The sequence below is a fragment of the Bubalus bubalis genome, chromosome 8, assembly GCF_019923935.1.
Source record: "Bubalus bubalis isolate 160015118507 breed Murrah chromosome 8, NDDB_SH_1, whole genome shotgun sequence".
NCBI lineage: Eukaryota > Metazoa > Chordata > Mammalia > Artiodactyla > Bovidae > Bubalus > Bubalus bubalis.
In genome coordinates, this window is record NC_059164.1 from 84,989,473 (window position 1) to 85,014,846 (window position 25,374).

The window sequence follows — 25,374 nt, forward strand, 5'->3', positions numbered from 1 at the left end:
TCTTAAGCTAGAAGAGGAGACGCCCCAGTCTCTGGATCTATAATAGCGAGGCACCCGTAGGGGGCGCTCCGTCTCACAAAATATAAGTGACAGGAGCGTGCCTAAAGGGATGGGATCACTTGAGGGGTGTGGCCTCACAGGAGAATCTCAGCTCACAGGACCAAGTTTGGGTCAGAAACAGGTCACAAAAACCTATTTAGAGGAGCTATGGAAGAATTGTCTGCTATGAGCCTAAGCCAGTCCTGGGTATCCAGAGAGGTGAGCAACAGGCACTAGCCAGTTTGCTTTCTTGATGGCATGTCCTCAGCTGACTCTGCACAAGTAGATGGAATCTGCAGACTTGCCCTGCTAAAGGTTCCTTGTGGCACTCTGTATAGCATTAGACTGAGTTGACTTCTAGACAAAGCCCGCTGTGTACCCCTTTATGCTGAGCAAAAGTTACCAATGTCAGCTACAATCCAGTCCTTAGGGGAACCCAGTGTCAGGCAATTAAAGATTCAGTTTAGCCCAGGAGAGGAGTAATGATGTGATAGGAGTTGGGTTCAGAGCAGAAAAAAAGATCATAGATCATTTTCAGTCGAATCAGTGCATAAAACAGACTTTCACATGCTGAAGTCCAGACAGTACCCGTGACCCTCTTATACCCATAGCAGTGACCGCAGTTCCCTCAAGTGAAGATCCTCTCAACTCACGCACCGAGTCTGTTTACACTTCGCCTCGACCTTTGTCATCAGTTGATGAAAGCCTACTTGTTTTTCCAGTGCTGGATTAGGGAAAAGAAATTATATAAGGGGACAGACATCAAATATATATTTAAAATTCTGCAGCTCTGGGTGATCAGCCACATTTCAGGGGAAAATGAGCAATGTTGCTTCCAGTCTGGGGAAGCCAGGCGTCTCAGATGCGGGGCTCATAGAGCGCTCCGGCCGCCCCCCAACCCTCCCACCCCTGCCCGGGACCCGGGAGCCCGGGCCTTAGCCCCGCCTTCTCGCCGGCCGGGGGCTGGCTCCCCGCGGGCCGGGCTCCCCGCTCCTCCGGCTCCGGGATCCTAGCCTCGAGCGCGGCCGGCGCGCCCGTGCGGGTCTGTGTGTCTGCGCGCGCGTGTGTCCGTGGGTGGGAGATGAATTGGAATCATACGACTGAGTGTTTCCTTCCGAGTGGTTTTGATCAGCCATCCATTAGGGGATCGTGGAAACTTTTTTTTTTTTTTTCTGACTAAAAGGATGAAAACTGAGTAAGTACAGAGAACTTTGAACTTGAAACGGAATGAAACAAATACAAGCCAAACCCTGCGGATGATAACCATGTCCATTCAGACCGTGTATTCCCTTTTTCTGTCAAAAGCCTCGAAGGCTTAGAGCAAAGTGGCAATTTAAAACGGAATGAAGGGAAAGAAACAGTTAAGAAACATGAAAGACTGAAAGCGGGACTGCTTTAAAACCGGAGGAAAAATGAGGAACTGTTAAGGCGAGTTGGCTTGCGTCCAGCTGTGCAACAGGCACTTTGGTTTAAACCTATTGCGTTCTCCGGGGCTGTTTTTAGCCTCCAGATTTACTTTGGTGTTGTTTCTCTTTTCCTGTGAAGCTTTTACTGTGAGTTTAAGGATGTTGTGAAAAATAAGACATTACCAGAAGCAACAGTTTGGCAGCCTGGGGTACGCTCGGGTTATTAGTTACAACTATTATTATTTTGATGTCTTTTTTTTTTTTTTTTAAAGCCAGGCCGGCCACTTTTTACTGTCCTCCATGGAAGGGCTCTTACTAACCGCCTCAGGCGTTTGGGATCTATGATTCTTTGGCAGGACGCTTCGGAAAGTTTTTTTAAGTGGAGATGGCGCTATCTTGATGTGATTTAAAGTTGTGGAAAAAGAAGACAGTTTGGTCTTTTTCATGCTGACAAAAAATAGCTGCTATGACTTTTCCGGCAACGTGGACAGGGGCCAAGTGAAGCTAAACTGGTCATGATCTGTCGTCTAATGTTCCTCTGTCGTCGGCGATTTTGCTCCCGGCCCTTCTTGGTGGGCTTGGTGGTGGCAATCTGTCTCTTCTACCAGACTCTGACACTCTGGGGGACAAAGAAGCTTTCAGCTGCTGGCCCCGGGGCTGCCCCAAACACACCCACCAAAACCCAAGCAAGCAGATGCACCAAAGAATTCTTCCTGGACAAGCAGTGCTTCCTTCTTTCTGACATTGCACAGGAAATTGGAAAGGTAAGGCTGGACATAAGCTTAGCCTTGACATTTTCAGCAAAGATAGCAGTCTGCTTCTCTCTGTTCCTTCTGTAAGACTAAAATTAACTTCCATGAGGTCTGAAAAGGATCCAGAGTATACACAGTCCAGAGAGTGACCTTCTGACAGTGAAACACATGCTAGCTTCAGCTTCTTTTTTTACTTCCGGAGAGTCCTGGTCATTATATTATCTCTCAGAATTTCACTTCATTTTGGCTAAATGAAATAGACCATTTGGAGGGGATGGGGGTGATGTGAATTCTTTTTAAAAATTGGGGTTCTAAGAGATCTGAAGATTTACAGTTTGGGAACATAAATCAAAGATTCATAAAACTTGGCAAAGATTGACTGTCTCTTTTCTCAAGGTAGTCTGTATGAATGGCCGGACCAGTGTAGACTCCAAGTTACTCCGAAATTAAATTTTCTAATTGGTTATGTCTATTTATCATTGCTGAGCACATTTCTATAGCAATATAATAGTGTAATAGGTTTCTTCAAAAGAATCGACACAGTGCATTTTATTGCTTATAAAATTAGGAAAATACAGATTATTTTATATTTAGACTATCCTAATTAACTTTACTAATCTTACTTTGTTAAGTGTTGGATAAAATACAAGGCACAAGGAAATACACAGAGTTTTTCTTTTACTATACCACTGTTTGTGCCTGTTAGTAAAATGAAAACAAACCAGCATAAAACAGAAAAACAGGCACAAATATTCATGATAACAAAATCACTGATTTCTATGGCACAGCAGGTAGTGTAGTAAGATAATTTAGGAATCTGTAAGCAATAGCTTACATGTGTAGAGCTAGGTAGATTCTATGATCATGGTTATTGTTTGGAGCAGAATTTCTTGTCAAATATCAACTTATTGCTACCATCATTGCTAACACCATACCATCTTGATTTAAAAACTTTCACACTAAAAAGACTTTTGAAAATTAAAAAGAGAAAATGTTGTTGACAAAAAATTAAAAAAAAAAAAAACCTTTCACATATTTCATTTCAGACGTATAATCCTTTAGGGTTGGTAATGTAGGTATGACGACACTCAAGGCAGTTTAGGCAAGTATTATGACATGGTACATTCATCTAGTCCCTATTGCAGTGCTGATTCTCTAAATAAAAGTAAATTCAAAGCTCTAATAACAGTTTGTGAAACCACAGCTGAAAGAACTAAATGAAATGCAAGATAATATGAGATTTGAACAAAGAAAATTTGAAAACGTTTGAGTGACTTTATTAGCAGTGTCAAGAAATATCTTGACCAAGATATATGACCAAAAAAGCAAATAATAAAACTAGGAACACATCTAGATGAAACTTCAATGGCAAGTGTGAATCAAATATTAAATTCTCTAAAGTAATTGAGGAATTTGTGTTTTTTGTTAATTTATATCAACATTAACATAACCCTTATTTGTGTTTTTAACACATCAAATTCATGATGGGTATAAACTTTGACTTTGAAAGTCACTTCTTGTTTGTTTCCAATGAGTATAATTTCTTTAAAAATATTTGAGATGGTTTTGCTCTCTAAGTGCTTAAATTTTTTGCTAAGAATTTGGATAAAAAGTTTTTTACTCATTAATTTGCAGCCTTTCTTTCTCACTACTTGACTTTACAATGGACTCCTGCTGTTGCCTGTAACTTAGGCATATGTTAACTGTTATTTGTAGGCTGTCACAGAAAATTCCATTTTAGCTTTGGACCTTCTGCCACTTATAAACCATCTGAAACTTATTGGCTGCTGGCGTAAAACATTCACTCTAGAATGTTCTTCACTAAAAATGCCTAACACATGATGCTTTTTTTTCCACAGTTCTAAATATTTTAACTATAAGCAAGATTCTGAAATCACAGTTACAGTTCAGAAGCTCAATCGATATGAAAACTGAATTTCCAAACATTCGCTGTGCACCTCTATTTTCAACTTTACTTGGGCCAACCATTGGTTTAGAGCCAGAAAGTGTCATGTGGAGGTTAGTTAAATATAAATGAGTTCTCCTTGCAATATATGTTCCAGAAAAGAATCACATAATAATCCCTTTTTGAAGATTAAATATTCTATCAGATAGCTAAAATGAAGAAAGAAATGTCTTTGGAGTCTATACATAGATCCTTCTCAAAAACAACTACTTAAGAAGCTCATTAAAAAGATAACTGATGAAACGCTAGCTACCTAGATTTTCCCGCAAGACCTAAAATATAGCTTTTTAGGCATTATTTAGAAGAAGCATTGTTTCTAGCTATAAGTTTTGGGGTTTGTTATATTATTGTCAAACCAAAATATTCATGTTACTAGGGCTTTCTCTTACTTGACTCCATCCATCTTTAGGTGATTATTAAAGTTAGCTAAAACATCTGGCTTTTACCTAAGGTTCACAGATTCCAGAAAGTATTTGGAGGCATAAGATGTCTGCCAAACCCAAGCATTTTATGCAAAGAATTGTGTGTACATGTATGTGTGGTTGTCTATGTGGGGGAAACTACAATCCTCTTCAGATATTCAGACCGAAAGAAATACTAGGAAATAAGAAATGCTTAAGAAGCAGAACATTTAAACTTTAAAGTACATTTAAACTGCCCCTTCCGGAAGTGTAAGTTGGGTCTGAGTTTATAAATCTGAAAAAGGAAAAAAAAAAATCTGCAAGAATCCACTTGAGAACATTTGTAAAAAGTGTTTCAGTGAATGCTGTAGTGTCTACAGGCATAAACAGTGTAAAACCAAAGTATACTCACAGAGTACTTCTCGAATCATAGTTTTCATACTTTCATGAATAAGCAATAAGTATTTCCCAGTCGATTTGGTTGTAGTTGTTTCTCAGAGAGAAACTTTTGTGCTTTATCTGCCAAGTAATAGAAGGTTCTGCAGTAGCAAATATTTAAAGGTGAGTGACTGTGCTCTTTACACCTTTCTAACTGGGATCTGGTTCAATGTCTAAAACTGTTTTCGGTACAGATTGAGATCATGGTATAGAGAATATGCCAACTTTCCATAGTGAGGAAATGCTCTTCTGGCCAAATTTTAATTCTTTTTTCCATTTGAGCTTCCAAAGAGCCTTGCTAAGCAGATGTATTTGTGTCATTTCTTCTGGGTTTTCTCTCAACATTCATTGCTTGTGCTGTTTCTCAAAATTATTTCAATGTAATGTACAAACTGAAGACAGTTTCAGTTATCTTCACTGAAATAGGTCACTCAATGGATTTCTTTATTTTCCTGGAATCTAATACTTCAGTATCTCATAACATAGGGACCACATTAAGTTATAAACAGACACAATGGAAGAAAATCTCCTTGGTATCTGCTCCTTTAATGGAAACTTAGCTGTTTCAGGAATATATTTGTACTCACCATAGCCATGTGTTTCTGATTATCTCTTGTTGATTCTACACAAGGAGACTGACTATTTCTCTGTCGCTTGACTCTTCATTCTCCATTTCTTCTTTATTCTTTCTGTAGCGACTGTTCCCTACAACTACTGTCCCAGTGTCCCACCATAAACCAATGTAAATGAATGTTTTCACTGTAAATACTTTTTTGTTTAATCTGCTTGTGTTCCTCATAATACATAATATATCTAACATCTGAAAATTTCTAAAAATTTCTTGTATAGCCCAGAAACAGAGCCCATGGCAAACACTTAGATGCTAACATTTTGTAGGTTGGTACAATCCCAGGGATATGAGAGAAGGGGAAATAAAGGAAGAAGGAGAGCAAACACAAGTGGGTGAATTATTGGGAGATTTCCAGAGAGGCCATTTTAAACTATTACATCCCAGAACAGGCATGGGGGGGAAAGGGCAGGAAGGACAAGCAATTCATCTGTCTCTCCAGTTTTCTTTCTTCTGTCTTTCATTTATTAGAATTGGTCCCATGCTACTTCTAAGTAGTGTTGCCTTGACTCTCTGGGCGGCCATGGGTTGGGGGGGGGGTGGTCAGGGCTTCACTGACTGCAGTGCCACCAGGGAAAAATTGGAGTGGTCCCCTCCCTTTCAATCTGTACTGTGCATAGGAGTTTCTAGGTCTGTGATGACCATGGGGGTGAAGTGTCCCATAGCTTTATGATCACAACAATGGCATGCGAAATGGCCACTGGAAGAGTACATGAGACAGGGTGATCTAGTGTCTGATCCAATATTTGTGCTAATTTTGCTTTTTGAAATCGACACAGAATTTCTAAATATGCACCCACTCTTGGGAAATGACATCACTTTCTTTAAATGAGATGTTTGTAACTATTTCACAAAGAACTCTCCTCTCCCACTGGGGGTGGGGAAAAATAAACCTTTCTTTAGCTTTTCTCCTTCTCATCCCTTTCATTCATTCATTCACTTATTCATTCATTTATTTTATTATTCATTTAGTAAATATTTGTTGGGCAGTTTATTTGTGCCAGACACTGTGCCAGGTACTGGTGATACAGAATTATTGAGTTGATCAATAAGTTCATTTGGGTCTTCCCATAAGATGTAATGGAAAAACCCAAATGAACTTTTAGCCAACCCAATATAAGGCACTGTAAGATAGACAAGTAAATAAATAGAATGTCAGGAAACCCATAACTTTAAGACAATATTTTGAAAGATGAGAGGAAACTATAAAGGGTAGAGAAAGAAAAGAGAAAACACTGCATGTGCAAAGAAGAAATTAGCCTCTGTGTGTGTGTGTGTGTGTATGTGTGTGTAATGTGTTAAGGGAAGCAGAGCAAGAAGGCAAATTGATGAGGTAGAGAGTTCAGCAGGGTCTAGATGTCTAGATGTTGGAAATGAGGGTATGATACAGAATCTAGATTCTCTCCTGAAGGTAACAGGGAACCCCCAAAGAATGAAAAGCAAAATGTGGCATGATTAGATTTATGTTTAGACAGACTACTCCAGAATGCACACTGCAGAATAGACTGGAGGGGACTGAACTGAAGGCAGGCAGACCAATTGGGACGCTGCCTCAGAGATGACAGTCATGCAATTGCAAGCCAAGGCATCCCAAAGATTGCCAACAAACCACCAGATGCTTGGAAGAGGCCAGAAAGGATTCCTCTGCATGTTTTAAAGGGGGTGGGGCATGGTGCTGCTAATACCTAGGTTTCTTATTTCTAGCCTCCAGAATTGTGAGACAATACCAGCTGGATGGCATCACTGACTCGATGGACATGAGTTTGGGTGAACTCCAGGAGATGGTGATGGACAGGGAGGCCTGGCGTGCTGCGATTCTTGGGGTCGCAAAGAGTCGGACACGACTGAGCGACTGAACTGACTGACTGACTGAACTGACCGTTCTTTTGCTTTAAGCCACTCAGCGTGTAGTACTTTGAAAAGGCAGTCCCGGAAAACTAATAAAATGGGGGAGGCGGAATGGGTTCAGCCCATGAGCTCTCAAGTTGAATCAGTAGCACTGATTACTTTGCTCCCTTGGGAACATTTCTTGATCTCTTCAGTATTTTGTTTCCTACCCTGAAAATGCATATATTATCACCCATCTTACAAGGCTAACATGAGGCTTAAATGAGAGAAAACATGTGAAGCGCTTGAGGTATCTGGCAAGTAGGAAGTACTCGGTTAGTGTTAACTATCAGAATAATTATTATTGAATCTTCTTAAGGATTTACCCATCTCTGTAGTTTCTATAGGAGAAGGCAATGGCACCCCACTCCAGTACTCTTGCCTGGAGAATTCCATGGACAGGGGAGCCTGGTAGGCTACAGTCCATGGGGTCGCTAAGAGTTGGACACGACTGAGCGACTTCACTTTCACTTTTCACTTTCATGCATTGGAGAAGGAAATGGCAACCCACTCCAGTGTTCTTGCCTGGAGAATCCGAGGGAGGAGCCTGTTGGGCTGCCGTTCTCTGGGGTCGCACAGAGTCGGACATGACTGAAGTGACTTAGCAGCAGCAACAGCAGCAGCAGTAGTTTCTATAGACCCTAACATTTGGCCTTCCCAAAGTAGGTGAGCAGTTATTGCTGCAATGAATATGAGTACTTGGGTAAGGAGAGTCTGAGAGGAAAGCCTTGCTGAGTTTCTCTCCCTGTTCTCCAGCCTCTCAGCTATTGCCTTTTCACAGTAGAATGAGCCTTCAGAATCAAGAGGAAACCTAGGGAGGCTGATACGTCACTCAGAGTCAGGCCTGCTTATCTCTAAGCAAGGTCTGCAGTTTGAGCTGAATTTTTTTTTTTTTTAAGTTTACGAGGCTAGCATTAACCACATGTTAGAGCTGAGGATGTGGAGAGATGAGTTGGGTGTAGAGTAGGGGAAAGCAGTTAAGATTTTTACCCTGAATAAATATGTATTTGTTTACTGTCTGTCTCCCTCCATAGAATATAAGTTCCTAAAGAGCAAGGGCTTTATTTGACCGGTTTATTGCTACATCCTAGGTGCCAAAACAGTATCTGACATGTAATGTGCACTGAATAAATATGTAGTCAATGAATGAATAAATAAATGAATCATGAGTTGGAGGGTCAGAGACAGTCCTCATTAAAGCAGAGGCCAGGAAATGAGAGGAACTCCTCCTCTTTCTTTTTTCCTTTGCTGAACTCTCAGGTCCTCTACTCCATCTTTTTCCTGTACCAGTATCTCTTGAAGTCCTTTCTGTACATTTCTTGAACTTTCTCCTGGTGTAATGATCTTGCCATTTTGCTAATTGAATTTCTTCATCAGTTATCACCTGTCTCTCTTGTTCTTTTCAGCTCATTTATCTCTTTGGGATTCTTCTCCTGTAAATAAACATCCTCGAGTATCTCAGTCGGTCTGACTCTTTGCGATCCCATGGCCTGCAGCATGCCAGACTTCTCTGTTCATTACCAACTCCCAGAGCTTGCTCAAACTCATGTCCATCACGTTGGTGATGCCATATCCAACCATCTCATCCTCTGTTGTCCCCTTCTCCTCCTGCCTTCTATCTTTCCCAGCATCAGGGGCTTTCCAATGAGTCAGTTCTTCGCATCAGGTCGCCAAAGTATTGGAGTTTCAGCTTCAGCATCTGTCCTTCCAATAAATATTCAGGACTGATTTCCTTTAGGATTGACTGGTTTGATCTCCTTGCAGTCCAAGGGACCCTCAAGAGTCTTCTCCAAGACCACGGTTCAAAAGCATCAAAAGTATCTATCGTAAGTTAAAAAAAGAAATGTTAGCAACCTGTATGCTTGCTAACTATACCCAACCCTCTTCACTTCTCTGTCACCATCATTTCACCTCTTTGTCTCAAGCAATTTCCATTTTTTAACAGATTGATTTTTTCCAAAATTGAGCTTTTTCTTTTACATGTTTTTATATTTTAAATAGATTTAGATGTAAATATTCTAAAATCGTGCTGATGGCATCTAAATAGAGAGGTCTATGTATTGGAGGCTCTCGGGAGATGTTGTCAGCATACTAATAGGTATGTGGTTTTCCTAGAATTGTTGGGCTACTGATGAGCATTTAATGTTTGTGGATTTCTCTGAGATAGTTGATTAGAGCTATGTCAAATTTTTACAATGAAATTTAAAAAATTGTTCATACTGAGAGGATTTTATGCAATTGTGAATTTTGTTTATGTTAGACAAACTTTATTGAAGTCTTGATGAAGCTTATATTTAAGCAAGTTTGTTAAATTTCATTTGAATCAAGGAATTAGTCAGTTTATAGGTGTCATTCTCTCTTGTTTTTTCACAATAGCAGCAATAGCCTCTGCCTCTTTCTCCCTGTAAGCAATTCTGTTTCTTGTTCCAATGGAATTGGAAACTCACATAAACATAAACCCTCTGTAATGGAAACCTCTGCGATACACTGACATTATAAAAAGTGATCAACTTTGAGTCTGTGGCCTTTGGGGTGAAAGGAATGTTTTGGTTTTATTTTTCCCTTTGGTTTCCTTTGGTTATTTTTTCTAGGGAGCCATTCTCACCAAAAGAATGAGCTCATGTTCTAAAATAGAAATTATGTTCTGTAACAAAAACTATACCAAAGTTGGCAATCTGCAAGGTAAAAGTCCTCTGTCAACTTCTGTACTTTAGAGAGATGGGTTCAACAAGCAAAACAAAATATCATGGTTATCTGACACAGGGTTAAAAAAGGAACATAATGATAAAAGATGTATTGAGATTTTGTTACAGATAAGGATATTAATGAAAAAAAAATTGTTGAACTTTCAATTAAATTCACTAACAGAGGCTATGGGTAGTTAAGAGATGAACCAAAGTAATAATTAAAAGAGCACATAGACTTGAGGGTACAGAATGGACCCTATCAGTGTGCTCTGAAATAAAACTCCATTTGATTTTGCTAATCCTTACTTGAGGACTCTGAATAGGAACCCCCACCAGTCTGTTTATACTGCCACCCAGTCAGAAGACCTCTCTAAGGGGGAGACTCGGAGACTCTGAATATTCCTGGGGAGAACAGGCCTGACTGTCCTCAGCAAGGCTGCTAACCCCATACCTGTTTACTATGTTAAATAAGCAGTCTATTAGAGCATCAGGATGTTGTGGAACGAGCATGGGCTTTCCTCCACATTGGTTCAAATTCCAGCTGTGTCATTTACTAGCTATCACACACAGACACATTTTACCTAGATTTTATTTTTTTATTTTTTTTTTAAATTTTATTTATTTTTAAACTTTACATAACTGTATTAGTTTTGCCAAATATCAAAATGAATCTGCCACAGGTATACATGTGTTCCCCATCCTGAACCCTCCTCCCTCCTCCCTCCCCATTCCATCCCTCTGGGTCGTCCCAGTGCACCAGCCCCAAGCATCCAGTATCATGCATCGAACCTGGACTGGCAACTTGTTTCATACATGATATTTTACATGTTTCAATGCCATTCTCCCAAATCTTCCCACCCTCTCCCTCTCTCACAGAGTCCATAAGACTGTTCTATACATCAGTGTCTCTTTTGCTGTCTTGTACACAGGGTTATTACCTAGATTTTAAACTCTCAATGTTGTCATTGGGAAAATGAGGCTAACTAAACCTTACTGGTGAAAACTGAATACGTGTTTGAAAACAGCAAGCATGGTGGCTAATCAGAGTTGGCATTCGTTAAACATTGGTGTTCTTCCTGCCCCCATAAGAAGCTGTGTTTAAGCTCTGACCTCAAAAATAAGCACTTTAAATTGATTTGTTTCATATATAGTATGTATTTTTGATCCTCACCCTATGTTCTTTCTCCGTTATATCTGCTTAGGCAAATGTTTAAAGCAGCATGTCATATGCTAACTGTCTGTCACTTTTCTCTTTTGACCCTCTCAGTGCAGTCAAATGCAGACACATTCCACTGGTTTTCCAGGGTTCTGCACAATACTGCCTTCTTCTCCCACTCAAGAAAGTGTTTGCTTGCAAACAGTGGGAATGCAGCTCATGTCCCCTGGTTTACAAAGTGTAAATTATTTATAAATTTTGGCATTTTAATTCCTTTTATAACCAATTTCTTAGAACATACTTCACACCTGATCTCGACAAAAAGAAACTCTTATCTGCTGCCCAAGTGTATGATGACTATGACTAAGACAAGGATCTGGGGAAGAACAGCACTTCAGGCTGGGAGATTCAGGCAAGGAAAAAAGCCTGATGACAATCTAGGGGAAGAAAGGAGAATTTATTTGAATAGTAATATTGCTCCAGGATCCTGGTGTTTCTTGTTTGTTTTGACATAAGAAAAAGTAGATGGTTTGGGGCTGGTAGTGCAGATTTCTGGAAACCTCCTGAACAACTGTTAAAGGTCTGTGTATCTGAGGCAAATCGTGCTGTACCCCCTCCTCTCCCCCTACCGTCTCCAGGAGAAAGACGACACACGGAGATGGGAACCCAGTGCGAGCATCCTCAGTGGCTAACTTATGACTCTGCGGGCCCGGACTGTAGCCCACCAGGTGCCTCTGTCCATGGGATTTCCCAGGCAAGAATACTCAAGTGGGTTGCCATTTATTCCTACAGGGGATCTTCCCGACCCAGAGTTTAAAGCGGGGTCTCCTGCATTGACAGGCAGATTCTTGACCACTGAGCCACCAGGGAAGCCCAGGGACCCAGTACCTATGCTGAAAAGTTAAGTAACCTTGGATAACTGACTTTTGGGGGTTTCATTTTCCTGGACTGTGGCTTGCAGATGGAAATGCCTGTTACACAGATGTTACCTGATCAAATTAGGCAGAATGCTTTGGAAAACACTGAGATTATAAAAGGCAGGGGAATAAACATTATCATATTTGTTAAACGATAAACTGAAGCATGGGGCTTCCTCAATGGCTCAGTGGTAAAGAATCTGCCTGCAGTGCAGGAGATGGAGACTCCAGTTCGATCCCTGGGTCAGGAAGATTCCCTGGGGGCAGGCATGACAACCCACTCCAGTATTCTTGCCTGGAGAATCCCATGGACAGAGGAGCCTAGCAGGCTACACAGCCCATGGTGTCGCAAAGAGTCAGACACGACTGAAGTGATTAACCAGGCATGCATGCAAACTGAAGCATACTGAAAAATTTAGAGTCTGAGCAAAACTTGATTCCATCTGGGCAGTGCCAAACCAGAAGTGGTTAGGAGCACTTGGAGGGCAAGAATCCAGGGAGAAACTACTACAGAGAAAATGTAGAAGCAGAGCAAGGACGCTGTAGATTGGCTGTAGCTTAAAACCTTCTTTGCTGCTTGTGACTGGTTGTCCTTAAGTGTCAGTTTCAAAACCTCCACTTTGATCTGCTCATATAGACCGCCGCAGCATTAGAGTCACCTCCGTCTCATGGTCTCATTGTTCAATTAATTTAACATATCCCAAAGTATAACGTCATGAAAATATTTTCATTGCATTTGGCGCGTCTTGAGGGAAAAGAATGCACGTATATGCAACATAACTGTGAATACCAGAAATAGTCCTTTTTTCCATTAAAAAGTTATAGGTATTGTGTGCTTTACAAATATCAGGTTATACAGTTATGTTTCAGAATGACACTAGAAGTCTAGAATTGCGCTGTTGTAATTGGCGACTCAGACAGTAAAGAATCTGCCTGCAATGCCGGAGACCTGGGTTGGATACATGGAAGATCCCTTGGAGGAAGTCATGGCAACCCACTCCAGTATTCTTGCCTGGAGACTCCCCATGGACAGAGGATCCTGGTGGGCTATAGTCCATGGGGTTGCAAAGAGTTGGATTGAGTAACTAAGCACAACTGAGTTTCACTGTTTCTTTAACAAGCAATAGGAAGTATACCGGTATTCCAATAGTTTCAGTCCTAAGTCTGGTTCTTCCCTGGTGGAAAATCTAGCATTAATTTAGCCAAACTGCACAGATGCTTCAGGCAAAATGGAACAGGAAATTAACTTTTCTATAGCACTGCAGGACTTGCCTGACCTTTGCAAAGTATCAGCCAGAAAGTTGACTTTCATATTAAGCAGTAAACCTTCCCTACTGGCCACACCCAGAGGGCAGAAGAGATTTCAAATGGGCTTTTTTCCTCACTCTTCCCTTTATTATTAACTATTTTTTTCTGAGTAAATAATGACAATTAATAACATGTCTGATACTTCCTACACACATACGCTAAACCTATTTCTCATGTATTTTAATGCTGCATAAGCTATTTTAAGAGCAGATAGATTTGAAACAGTTAATTTTCTTTTTCAAGGAAGCATAGATACAGGGAAAAGGAGGTCAGCTGATTTCTTTTAAAGAAACAGTAGTTAACATAATACTATGTCTGCTTTAAACACACTTGTTTGCTGTAGAGCAGAGACAATGTATTTGTCTATATATCCTGTTGGGTATATATATATATCCTGTCAGAAATATAAACCTCAGGAAGCTAGAATTGTCTCCTGCATTCACTATAAAATAACACTTTTAAAAGGAAGCCCTTTTCTGTGACATAAATGGGAGGATGTCTTATCATCCAGTGATGTGCACATGATCTTAAGCACAATTCTTAGCAAAACCCAGAACAAAGGAACCAAGTGCTTATAATAATGCAGCCATTCCCCGTGAAGTCCAGCATTTACACAAAACCTTCCAATAAATTACTGGCAGTTGGATCAGGGCAGGGATTGAGTTTACACAATGCCTGGCACATAACACGTGGAATGAGTAGATGAATGGGAACTTGTATAATTGATGCTGTTGTGTCCAGTATAGAACTTCCTGTGGTGGCCAGCAGTGCTTAAATTCTTCTTTCGTACTTTCAATTGGATTCTTAAACACTGATCTCCCCTGGTTCATCCAGGTTCTTCTCCACTTATAAGACATCCTTCCCTCTTGCTTTTCTAAGAAAACCAAAGTAATCTGTCCTGCTTTCTTCTTCAGGCCTAACCTATGTGACCATCTGCTGGACCCTTTAAGAATAAACTGGACTTCTAGCAAGGGAGGTTACTTTTTTAGCTAGTCACAGGGGGGAAAAAAAAAGCCAAACGCTCTTCTATAGCACAATTCATCCCTCACGGAAAGGATTATAGAGTTTAGGGTGTTGAAAATTTGATAACAATATTAGATGATGTCTTATTCCTTCCTCTAGAGATAGTGCTTATGTTGTGGTATTACTGGATATTGTCATTTCCTGCCAGTTTTTGATTTTTAAAGCAAAAAAGTTGGCCATGAACTACTTAAACATTCTAGAATGAGTGTGTAATTTGGAGAGTCCTAAGATTTTGAGAAATATTATTAACCTCAGATATGCAGATGACATCACCCTTATGGCAGAAAGTGAAGAGGAACTAAAAAGCCTCTTGGTGAAAGTGAAAGTGGAGAGTGAAAAAGCTGGCTTAAAACTCAACATTCAGAAACTAAGATCATGGCATCCGGTCCCATCACTTCATGGCAAATCGATGGGGAAACAGTGGAAACAGTGTCAGACTTTATTTTTCTGGGCTCCAAAATCACTGCAGATGGTGACTGCAGCCATGAAATTAAAAGATGCTTGCTCCTTGGAAGGAAAGTTATGACCAACCTAGATAGCATATTCAAAAGCAGAGACATTACTTTGCCAACAAAGGTCCATCTAGTCAAGGCTATGGCTTTTCCTGTGGTCACGTATGGATGTGAGAGTTGGACTGTGAAGAAGGCTGAGCACTGTAGAATTGATGCTTTTGAACTGTGGTGTTGGAGAAGACTCTTGAGAGTCCCTTGGACTGCAAGGAGATCCAACCAGTCCATTCTGAAGGAGATCAGCACTGGGATTTCTTTGGAAGGAATGATGCTAAAGCTGAAACTCCAGTACTTTGGCCACCTCATGCGAAGAGTTGACTCATTGGAAAAGACTCTGATGCTGGGAGGGATTGGGGGCAGGAGGAGAAGGGGACGACAGAGGATGAGATGGCTGGATGGCATCACTGACTTGATGGACATGAATCTGAGTGAACTCCGGGTGTTGGTGATGGACAGGGAGGCCTGGCGTGCTGCGATTCATGGGGTCGCAAAGAGTTGGATGTAACTGAGCTACTGAACTGAACTGAACTAAAGATTTTGAGAGGAATATGTGAACCTGTGTTTCAAGGCAGTGGTGTGATAGTTTAGCATCTGGCAGTGTGGGGAGGAACAAGGCAGACTGGATGAAAGCTTCTAGAAGGGAAGCTTGGGAAGGAGGGTTCTCAAGGCTCAGTCAGGCTGGGAAAGGTGCTACTCAGAATAGTTCCCGAGGTTGTATAGTGGTACTGGCCAGTGAGCTGAAGGGACAAGATGAGGAGGCCATAGAGAGTGAATAGCCACAATGGTGCTCAGAGTGAGCACAAATACAGAATGAGTGCCAAGGCATAAACGTGTACTTAAGGAGACTTGGCTTCCCCTGTGGCTCAGATAGTAAAGAATTTCCCTGCAGTGCCGGAGACCCAAGTTTGTTCCCTGGGTCGGGAAGATCTCTTGGAGAAGGAAATGGCTATATACTCCAGTATTTTTGCCTGGAAAATTCTATGGACAGAGGAGCCTGGTGGGCTACAGTCCAGGGGGTCACAAAGAGTTGGACATGACTGAGCGACCAACACTTTCACTTTAAGGAGACTTGGTCTACACATTTGGTGTAAGGTGGGATATTTGCTTTATGCAGACTTTGGTGTCTGGATATTTAACATCTGTTCCCCCATTCCTTTTAATACTTTGGCCCCTGCATGGGTAGGGTGATGCAAGTTCCTCTGGATTTGTGAGATGTGTGCCTGTATACTGTAGGCGTTCATTCCCCCAGGAACTGGAGCCTGCCTTTGCTGCTCTGGAGCTGCAGGGTCACCTGCATGGGATGCACTGGCTTTCCATCCTTAACTGTCTGTGCCATTCATGGGGAGCCTGGATTTCTGGAGAGAATCCAAATAAACTGTTGGTACTTGGATGTGAGTGCTGAGAAGAGAAGAAAGGAGTCAGGGATGCTGTCTGCATGGATTAACAATAGTAAACTCTTGAAGTGACCTGAAGACCCTCTCCTGGGGGCATGAATGTGGCAACTGGATGGGCACTGGATGGACGTCTTAATCCCCATCTCAGTGCCTGAATTCTATGCTTGCATCCAACAGGTGCTTTATTTAGGCTGGATTCTCAGTCCAGGGGAGGGTGTGTTTGCTATGGTGTTGGAAGAGATTCTTAGCTGGCCACCACAAGTTTTTTTCATGATGGCCTCATGCAGAGGCCTGGACTCTGTGTGTGTGCAGTGGTGCCGTGCAGAGAGGACTGACTGCAGGGCTGAGAGGAGGGTCAGTGTCATTAACGGGGCAGGGTGGGCAGTGGGAGAATGTGCAGCAAGGCTGATAGTAGGGAGGCTACAGAGAGCAGAGTTGAAATGGAGAATGCAAGTGAGGGGTTCAGGAAGTTAATAGGTGAGTCCCAGGGAAGGTTCTAAGACCAAGCTATGGTTACATTTTCTAAGCCCCAAAGAGAAAATGTAATGTGATAAGGGGCTTTTTATATCCTGGTTGTGAATTTATTTATGGAACACTGTAATAAGGTATAAAATTAAATCATATTTAGTTGTGCAATGAAAATACTGTCTTTTATCTAACACTCAAATCTAAAAAGTGTATCCATTGTATAGATAGTATCAGTGTCCATGTGTTATTTTCATGATATGTTTGCTCTGACACTGGTTTTTGTCAGAGAATAGTAGAAATGCTGATCCAGTGATTATTTTTAAATACTTTAATGCCCTAATATATAAACACAACTTTTATCACAATTCTGTACTTGTGATAGAACCCTTATGAAATTATATGATTTAAACTTTTAAGGTTTTAATTTTGTTAAATTAATTAAACAGGCCATTAGATTGAGGCAGCTCTGAGGCTATGTGGCCTCTGTAGGCAAACCAAAATCTAAGCTTCTGAATGGCTCAGGATTTCTAAATCGAGATGCCAAAGACAACCAGCCACAAGCAGCCAACTAGGCTTTAGGCTGGCTCAGTGATAAAAGAATCTGCCTGCCATGCAGGAGAGGCAGGAGACACGGATTTGATCCGTGGGTTGGGAAGATCCCCTGGAGGAGGAAATGGCAACCCACTCCAGTATTCTTGCCTGGGAAATTCTGTGGACAGAGGAGCCTGGCAGGCTACAGTCTATGGGGCTGCAAAAGAATCATATACAACTTATCAACTAAATAACAGTTAGGCTACAGCCCATGAGTAATTTCCTTTCTCTTTTCCACACTTTCTCTGTATAAGTCTTCCCTCAGCTCCAGTTAATGGAGTGCTCTTAATCACTTCAGCTTTGGTGCTGTCCAATTGGGTTTTTGCCCAAATAAACTCTTAAAATTTTAAATATGCCTCAGTTAAATATTTTTTAACAATGTAAAATATTTTAATTTGTCAAGATCACTTTTATGTGATCACTTTTTTTTTTGGCTGCACTCATTGGCATGCAGGATTTTAGTTCCTAGGCCAGGGATTGAACTCTCACCGCCTGAAGTATAAGCAGGGGTAAGGGCAAGCAGTGTACGTCTTATCTGCTGGACCTCCAGGGAAGTCCCAGTGTGATCACCTTTGAAGAGACATTTAAATACAGTTTATATTTATGAGGGGATATATATATCCTAAAGCTTTTGTTTCACTGAGTCTCCTTTGATCCTTACAACAGTGAGAAAAGTAGGGTGGAAGGTTTACTTGCAGATGAGGAAAGGGAAGTACATCTATCTAGTGGAGCTTAAGTGGTGTCAGGAGATAATGAATGGGGTTGCTAGGCGTGGAGACCAGGGGAGTAGAGCAGAGACTCAGCATTCAGAAGTCCTTGAGGGAGTTGCTGGCAAAGCCTCTAGCTTAGAGTCAGAGTCTCTGGCATCTATCCATGAAACTCTTTGGTAGATTGTATGATGCTTAGGTATTGATATTGTTGTAATGACCCCAGTGTACTTTCCTTTCTGTTACGTTGCCTTTGTATGGACTTCCTATTTTAAGACTGAACTGCTGAATTAACTCCTTGTTTTGGCATGAGGGGACAGAGACTTGCTATTATTTTAACATTTTTTGAAAGAACAAGGTCTCTCCTTGTCCTCTGCTTGGTATTTTATAATTGGGAATTGTCAATTTTGTATTTTCTTCATTACGAATGTCCTTTAACTACTGCTGACACTGTGATAAGATTCAGGGGGCGGGGGAGCTGTTGCTCTAAGACCAGCATACATGAGCAGGGCTTGAGGACGGAAAGCAAATAACGTCTTCCTCCTCTGAAGCTCTGTGTCATAAAGTATCGAATTAATAGAAGACTGAAAACGGGAAAGGATTGTAGATAAAGAGGAAAGCAGAGGAAGGAGAAGAGGCAAAAGAGGGACACAGAGTGGTTTTTAATTTGATCCAAAATAGACGGTGAAATCAGTTTCGCCCAAAGAAAAAGCAATCTACATTTGCTTCTGTTCTCATTGAAAGCTGTCTCATTCTTTAAGATATCCTGAAGGAAGCTATCATGACCACCATCTCCCAGCTAGTCCTGTGTTTTTGTAATCTCAGCTGGGTTTTGTTATGTCTGGAAAGTTACAGCAAATAGTAAACCGATGGCCCACAGCTGTGCATCGTGGGTGGCTTCTCAAGGGAAAGAGTCTTGAATTCCTTGGAGGAACAGCCTCCATGTAACAGGGAAGAACAGTCAGACCCTGTTCTTCCCTGTTACATCTGGAGGAGGCTGAAAAAGACTCTTAATGTGACTTTCAAAACAGCTAGAAAAGAGGAACACAAATTTTGGAGGAGCAGAGAGGGAATCTAAGTTCCTCCTTGATGGTTGAAATGGATGAGCGTTGCAGTGAGGCTGAGCTCGGCAGCCAGCAACTATGGGATGTGTGAAGTAAGAAATTACAGCAGCAGATTCCAGATAGGGACTGGAGGAGAAGTCCCTGTTCTGTGTTCTTGGTTTGTTTTTAATCTCTCCCTAATCTCCAAGATTCCTGCTCTGTGTGTGGGTTAACCTGGGGAAGGAAGGAGCAGCACACAGCTGAAGCTGTGTGTGCCCAGCGTGGTTTTTTGTTGGCTGGAGTTTGAAGAGCTGAGAAGCAGCCTTTTTTTTTCTTTTTTCCTATTCTGTAGGTTGCTCTCCTCTGGCTGGTCTTCTCCTTCCTCTGGCTGCGCAAGCTGTATACTGCTCACCCTTCTTAGAAAGGCTCAGCATGGTTCTGAGTTAGGAAGGAGAAGGGCATTAGACAGAGAAGATGAGACATTCTCAGGGTTTACCATCAGGTTTCCCAGGTGGCTCAGTGGTAAAAGAAGCCATTGGCAATGCAGGAGACATGGGTTCAATCCCTGGGTCAGGAAGATCCCCTGGAGAAGGAAATGCAACCCACTCCAGTATTCTTGCCCGGAAAATCCCATAGATAGAGGAGGCTACAGTCCATGTGTTGTAGCCACGCGTTCAGGGAAACAAACTCACTCAGAAGGACAATGCAGATAGTGGAGTGCAGTTTATTACACCAGCGGGCTCAAGGCAGAGTCTCCTCTTAGCCAAGGACCCTGACCAGGTTTCATGAAAACCTTATATACCCTAAGTGTACGTGCCCAAACCTACCTCCCCAAATTCCCTGAAACTAGTCTGAACAAAGGAGAAGAAAATCAAAGTTATAATCAAAGTTAACCCATGATTCATATGCCTTAAGCCTAGGTAGTTAACAGTGGACAATTATCAATAGGCCTGTTGTCATGCCCCAATAAGCATAATAGAATTTATGATTCTGTTCAGTTACACAGATAATTAGGGTATTCTTTCAGGCAACAGAGAGTCTAAGTACGAGCCCCGGGGCTCTTCCATCCAAGGGGGCCTGGTTTTCCAGTTGGTATGTCATTTCCATAGTACTGGGCATATAGCTCAAAGTCCACAGTCTCACCCAAGATGGAGTCCTGCTTTCAAGATGGAGCCTGTTCTGTCTGTTTCCTCCTTCATTCCCCCCTCTTGATGCTCTTAACTCATAGTATGAGCATCATTCATAGGGATATATTGCACCCTGAGTCTCCGACCTCCAATTTGGGAGAACGACATCAACCTTTGGGTTACAAAGTTCATAAAACATTGTAAAATAAAGGGTCCACAAAGCAGAACTATCAAGGCAACTATAACAATGGTAAATATAGTTTTCCACCAATCACCCTTCACCCAAGATAGGACCAAAGTCCAAAAAGGAAGATTATCATCAGACATAACTTTTACCTGACCCTTCATGTCATCTAGGGTGGCTGATATATAGCCAGATAAATCAGGAATATATACACAACATTCAACTTTAATTATAGCACAGGTCCCTCTTTGTACTGAAACTATGGTTAGTCGCAAGATGATACCAGCAAGTCCTTGAAGCAGCAGTTGATTGTAGAGCTTCATCTCTTTTTCTTCTTTAAGATGATCTTGGTTTCACGGGGATCAGTGGAGTCCTTTTGTGTAGTCTGCTCGGCGTGCCCTGGGTCTGCATGGTATATGCCCTCTTCACCCTCATGTGGAGGATCCAGGGAGTGACACCTGCAACTTTAACTGCCACAGGGCTGGTCAGAGCAACAGGATATGGACCCTTCCCATGAGGGGCCAAGGAGTCGTGATGGCCTTGACCACACCTAATCCCTGGGCACAAATTCGTGAATCTGTTCCCCAAGGGGAAATGACACCCTTTCTTGTACAAACTTAGCTACCTGATTTATTACCTTACCCAGTTGTTCCATCTGCTGTGAAATCTCATCTCCCCTTACCTGAGGCAAATTTGTTGACACCTGTTTTATTATGGGAGGGGGCCTCCCATACACAATTTTGTGTGGAGAAGAGCCATGGGACTGTGGGGTCATCCTGAGTCTGAGCAGAGCTGTGGGAAACAAGTCTACCCAGGAACAGTCAGTCTCTAAGATCCACTTGGAGGGTGTCTCTTTAAGTGTCCGGTTGGTTCCTTCCACCATCCCAGAACTCTGGGGCCTATATGTTGTATGTAATTTCCACTTGATGTTTAAAGTTTTGCTTACTCGTTGTACTAAATCAGCTACGAAAGCCGGGCCATTGTCCAATCCAATGCTGGTAGGAAATCCAAATCTGGGAACTATCTCCCTAAGCGGGCACCAGGCTACTTCTGATGCTCTTTCGGTCTGGGTAGGAAAACCTGCTACCCATCCTGAGAACGTAGATACTATGACCAGCAGGTAATTATAGTGTCGGTGAGGTTTCACTTCAGTGAAGTCCACTTCCAGGTGTTTAAAGGGCAACGTGTCTTTTACCTGAATCCCTGGAGGTTTCTGTCTCTGCCTAGAGGCAGCATTGACCTGTGAGCAGGAGGTGCAGTTCTGAGATTTTGTCCTTTTGACAGCTGGAGGGCCTGGATTAGAGCATATAGTTCAGCCCATTGAGCGCACCAGTGTGATGGCAGAGAGCGAGCCTCAACGATGGTTTCTTCCATGACTACTGCATATCCTGACAGTCATTGTCCTTGTTTCACCAGGCTGGTGCCCTTGGTGTACAGGAGCAAATCTGGGTCCGGGATTGGCTGGTCTCTCAAGTCAGGTCTGCTGGCATATTTCCTTGCAATCATGTGAGGGCCCACCTTCTCCCATAAGAAAGAGAATGGCCAGATTCAGGGCCTGACAAGGCTCAGTAGTAACATGGGGGTTCTCACATAACAGTCCCTGGTATTGAGTAATCCGGGATGTTGACAGCCATTTATGGGGGTCCCCTTGCAGGAGAGTGTTGACCTCATACGGGACTTTTATGAACAAATCTTGGCCCAAAGTCAGCTTGGTTGCCTCCCGGACCAGTAAGGCAACTGCAGCAACTGCCCATAAGCACCCCAGCCACCAGTGGCAACATTGTCCAGCTGATTAGAGATAAGTCACTGGTCTGTCCCATGTCCCCATAGTCTGGGACAACACTCCCGTAGCCACCTTGTCCTTTTCAGTCACTTAAAGAGTAAATGGCTTAGCGAGGTCTGGCAGGCCCAAGGCAGGTGCTGACATGATTGTACCAGGTTTGAGTTCTATTACCAGTGGGACTTGTTTTGCAAGCCTGGGGGTGAGGGGTGGGGGTTGTCTTCCACCCAGACTTCAGGGAATTGTCGAGTTAACTCTCCCTCTTGACAAGGGAAGACTCTGCACATGGACATCACCAGATGGTCAACATCAAAATCAGACTGATTATATTCATTGCAGCCAAATATGAAGAAGCTCTATAAAGTCAGCTAAAACAAGACCAGGAGCTGACTGCGGCTCAGATCATGAGCTCCTTATTGCCAAATTCAGACTTAAATTGAAGAAAGTAGGGAAAACCACTAGACCATTCAAATGACCTAAGTCAAATCCCTTATGATTATACAGTGGAAGTGAGAAATAGATTTAAGGGACTAGATCTGATAGAGTGCATGATAAACTATGGTCGGAGGTTTGTGACATTGTACAGGAGACAGGGATCAAGACCATCCCCATAGAAAAGAAATGCAAAAAAGCAAAATGGCTGTCTGGGGAGGCCTTACAAATAGCTGTGAAAAGAAGAGAAATGAAAAGCAAAGGAGAAAAGGAAAGATATAAGCATCTGAATGTTGAGTTCCAAAGAATAGCAAGGAGAGATAAGAAAACCTCCCTCAGCGATCAATGCAAAGAAATAGAGGAAAACAACAGAATGGGAAAGAATGATCTCTTCAAGATAATTAGATACCAAGGGAACATTTCATGCAAAGATGGGCTTGATAAAGGACAGAAATGGTATGGACCTAACAGAAGCAGAAGATATTAAGAAGAGGTGGCAAGAATACACAGAACTGTACAAAAAACAGCTTCATGACCCAGGTAATCATGAAGGTGTGATCATTCACCTAGAGCCAGACATCCTGGAATGTGAAGTCAAGTGGGCCTTAGAAAACATCACTACGAACAAAGCTAGTGGAGGTGATGGAATTCCAGTTGAGCTATTCCAAATCCTGAAAGACGATGCTGTGAAAGTGCTGCACTCAATATGCCAGCAAATTTGGAAAACTCAGCAGTGGCCACAGGACTGGGAAAGGTCAGTTTCCATTCCAATCCCAAAGAAAGGCAATGCCAAAGAATGCTCAAACTACTGCACAATTGCACTCATCTCACACGCTAGTAAAGTAATACTCAAAATTCTCCAAGCCAGGTTTCAACAATACATGAACTGTGAACTTCCAGATGTTCAAGCTGGTTTTAGAAAAGGCAGAGGAACCAAAGACCAAATTGCCAACATCCACTGGATTGTGGAAAAAGCAAGAGTTCCAGAAAAACATCTATTTCTGCTTTATGGACTATGCCAAAGCCTTTGACTGTGTGAATCACAATAAACTGAAAATTTATTTTGAAAGAGAAAATAAATTTTCTCTTTCAAAAGGAAAGAGAAAAAAGAAAATTCTGAAAGAGATGGGAATACCAGACCACCTGACCTGCCTCTTGAGAAACCTATATGCAGGTTAGGAAGCAACAGTTAGAGCTGGACATGGAACAACAGACTGTTTCCAAATAGGAAAAGGAGTACGTCAAGGCTGTATACTGTCACCCTGCTTATTTACCTTATATGCAGAGTACATCATGAGAAACACTGGGCTGGAAGAAGCACAAGCTGGAATCAAGATTGCCAGCAGAAATATCAATAACCTCAGATATGCAGATAACACCACCCTTATGGCAGAAAGTGAAGAGGAACTAAAAAGCCTCTTGATGAAAGTGAAAGAGGAGAGTGGAAAAGTTGGCTTAAAACCCAACACTCAGAAAACTAAGATCATGGCATCTGGTCCCATCACTTCATGGCAAACAGATGGGGAAACAGTGGAAACAGTGTCAGACTTTATTTTTTAGGGCTCCAAAATCACTGCAGATGGTGACTGCAGCCATGAAATTAAAAGACGCTTACTGCTTGGAAGGAAAGTTATGACCAACCTAGATAGCATGTTGAAAAGCAGAGATACTACTTTGCCAACAAAGGGTCCGTCTAATCAAGGCTATGGTTTTTCCAGTGGTCATGTATGGATGTGAGAGTTGGACTATAAAGAAAGCTGAGTGGCAAAGAATTGATGCTTTTGAACTGTGGTGTTGGAGAAGACTCTTGAGAGTCCCTTGGACTGCAAGGAGATCCAACCAGTCCATTCTGAAGGAGATCAGCCCTGGGATTTCTTTGGAAGGAATGATGCTAAAGCTGAAACTCCAATATTTTGGCCACCTCATGCATAGAGTTGACTCATTGGAAAAGACCCTGATGCTGGGAGGGATTGGGGGCAGGAAGAGAAGGGGACGGCAGAGGATGAGATGGCTGGATGGCATCACCGACTTGATGGACATGAGTCTGAGTAAACTCCTGGAGTTGGTGATGGACAGGGAGGTCTGGCGTGCTGTGATTCATGGGATTGCAAAGAGTCGAACACAACTGAGCGACTGAACTGAACTGAACTCGACTGTTTAGCCCACCCGGTTTCCTTTCTGGGATATTGTACAACCTCCATTCATCTTGAGGGGTTACTGAGAGGAAGAGTAAATAGGTGGTTGAGCCCACTCAAACAGTGGGTCTTTCGTGAGGGGAAAGGTCACTTATTCCCCCAATTTAGACAGCAAGTCTCTTCCTAAGAAAGGTACTGGGCATTCAGGGATGTATAAAAATTCACGAGACACTTGGTGTCCCCCCATCTGACATTTTCAGGGTAGGCTAGAGACACAAAGGCTGCATTTATCACCATCTGAGACCCAGCAGCCTCTGACTGGGTCTATTGGCGTAGAAAGTCTACAGGCCTCACACAGTCTTTCGCAGAACTCAGAGGGTGATTTGATTTCCCTTT

The 25,374-nt window shown here is 42.2% G+C and overlaps 1 protein-coding gene across 7 annotated transcripts in view; it reads left to right on the forward strand.

The window, feature by feature from the left end:
* The first annotated feature begins 1,004 nt into the window (after positions 1-1,004).
* CPED1 (cadherin like and PC-esterase domain containing 1) overlaps positions 1,005-25,374 on the forward strand; it is a 322,851-nt gene continuing 298,481 nt past the window's right edge. For 2 of the 7 annotated variants that reach the window (XM_006049635.4, XR_326762.4), the window contains exon 1: positions 1,005-2,209. In XM_006049635.4, the coding sequence (XP_006049697.3) occupies positions 1,961-2,209 (249 nt within the window). In that variant the 5' untranslated portion in view covers positions 1,005-1,960. The remainder of the gene's footprint in view (positions 2,210-25,374) is intronic. The other 5 variants (XM_045166432.1, XM_006049633.4, XM_044946826.2 and 2 more) reach the window with 4 other exon arrangements.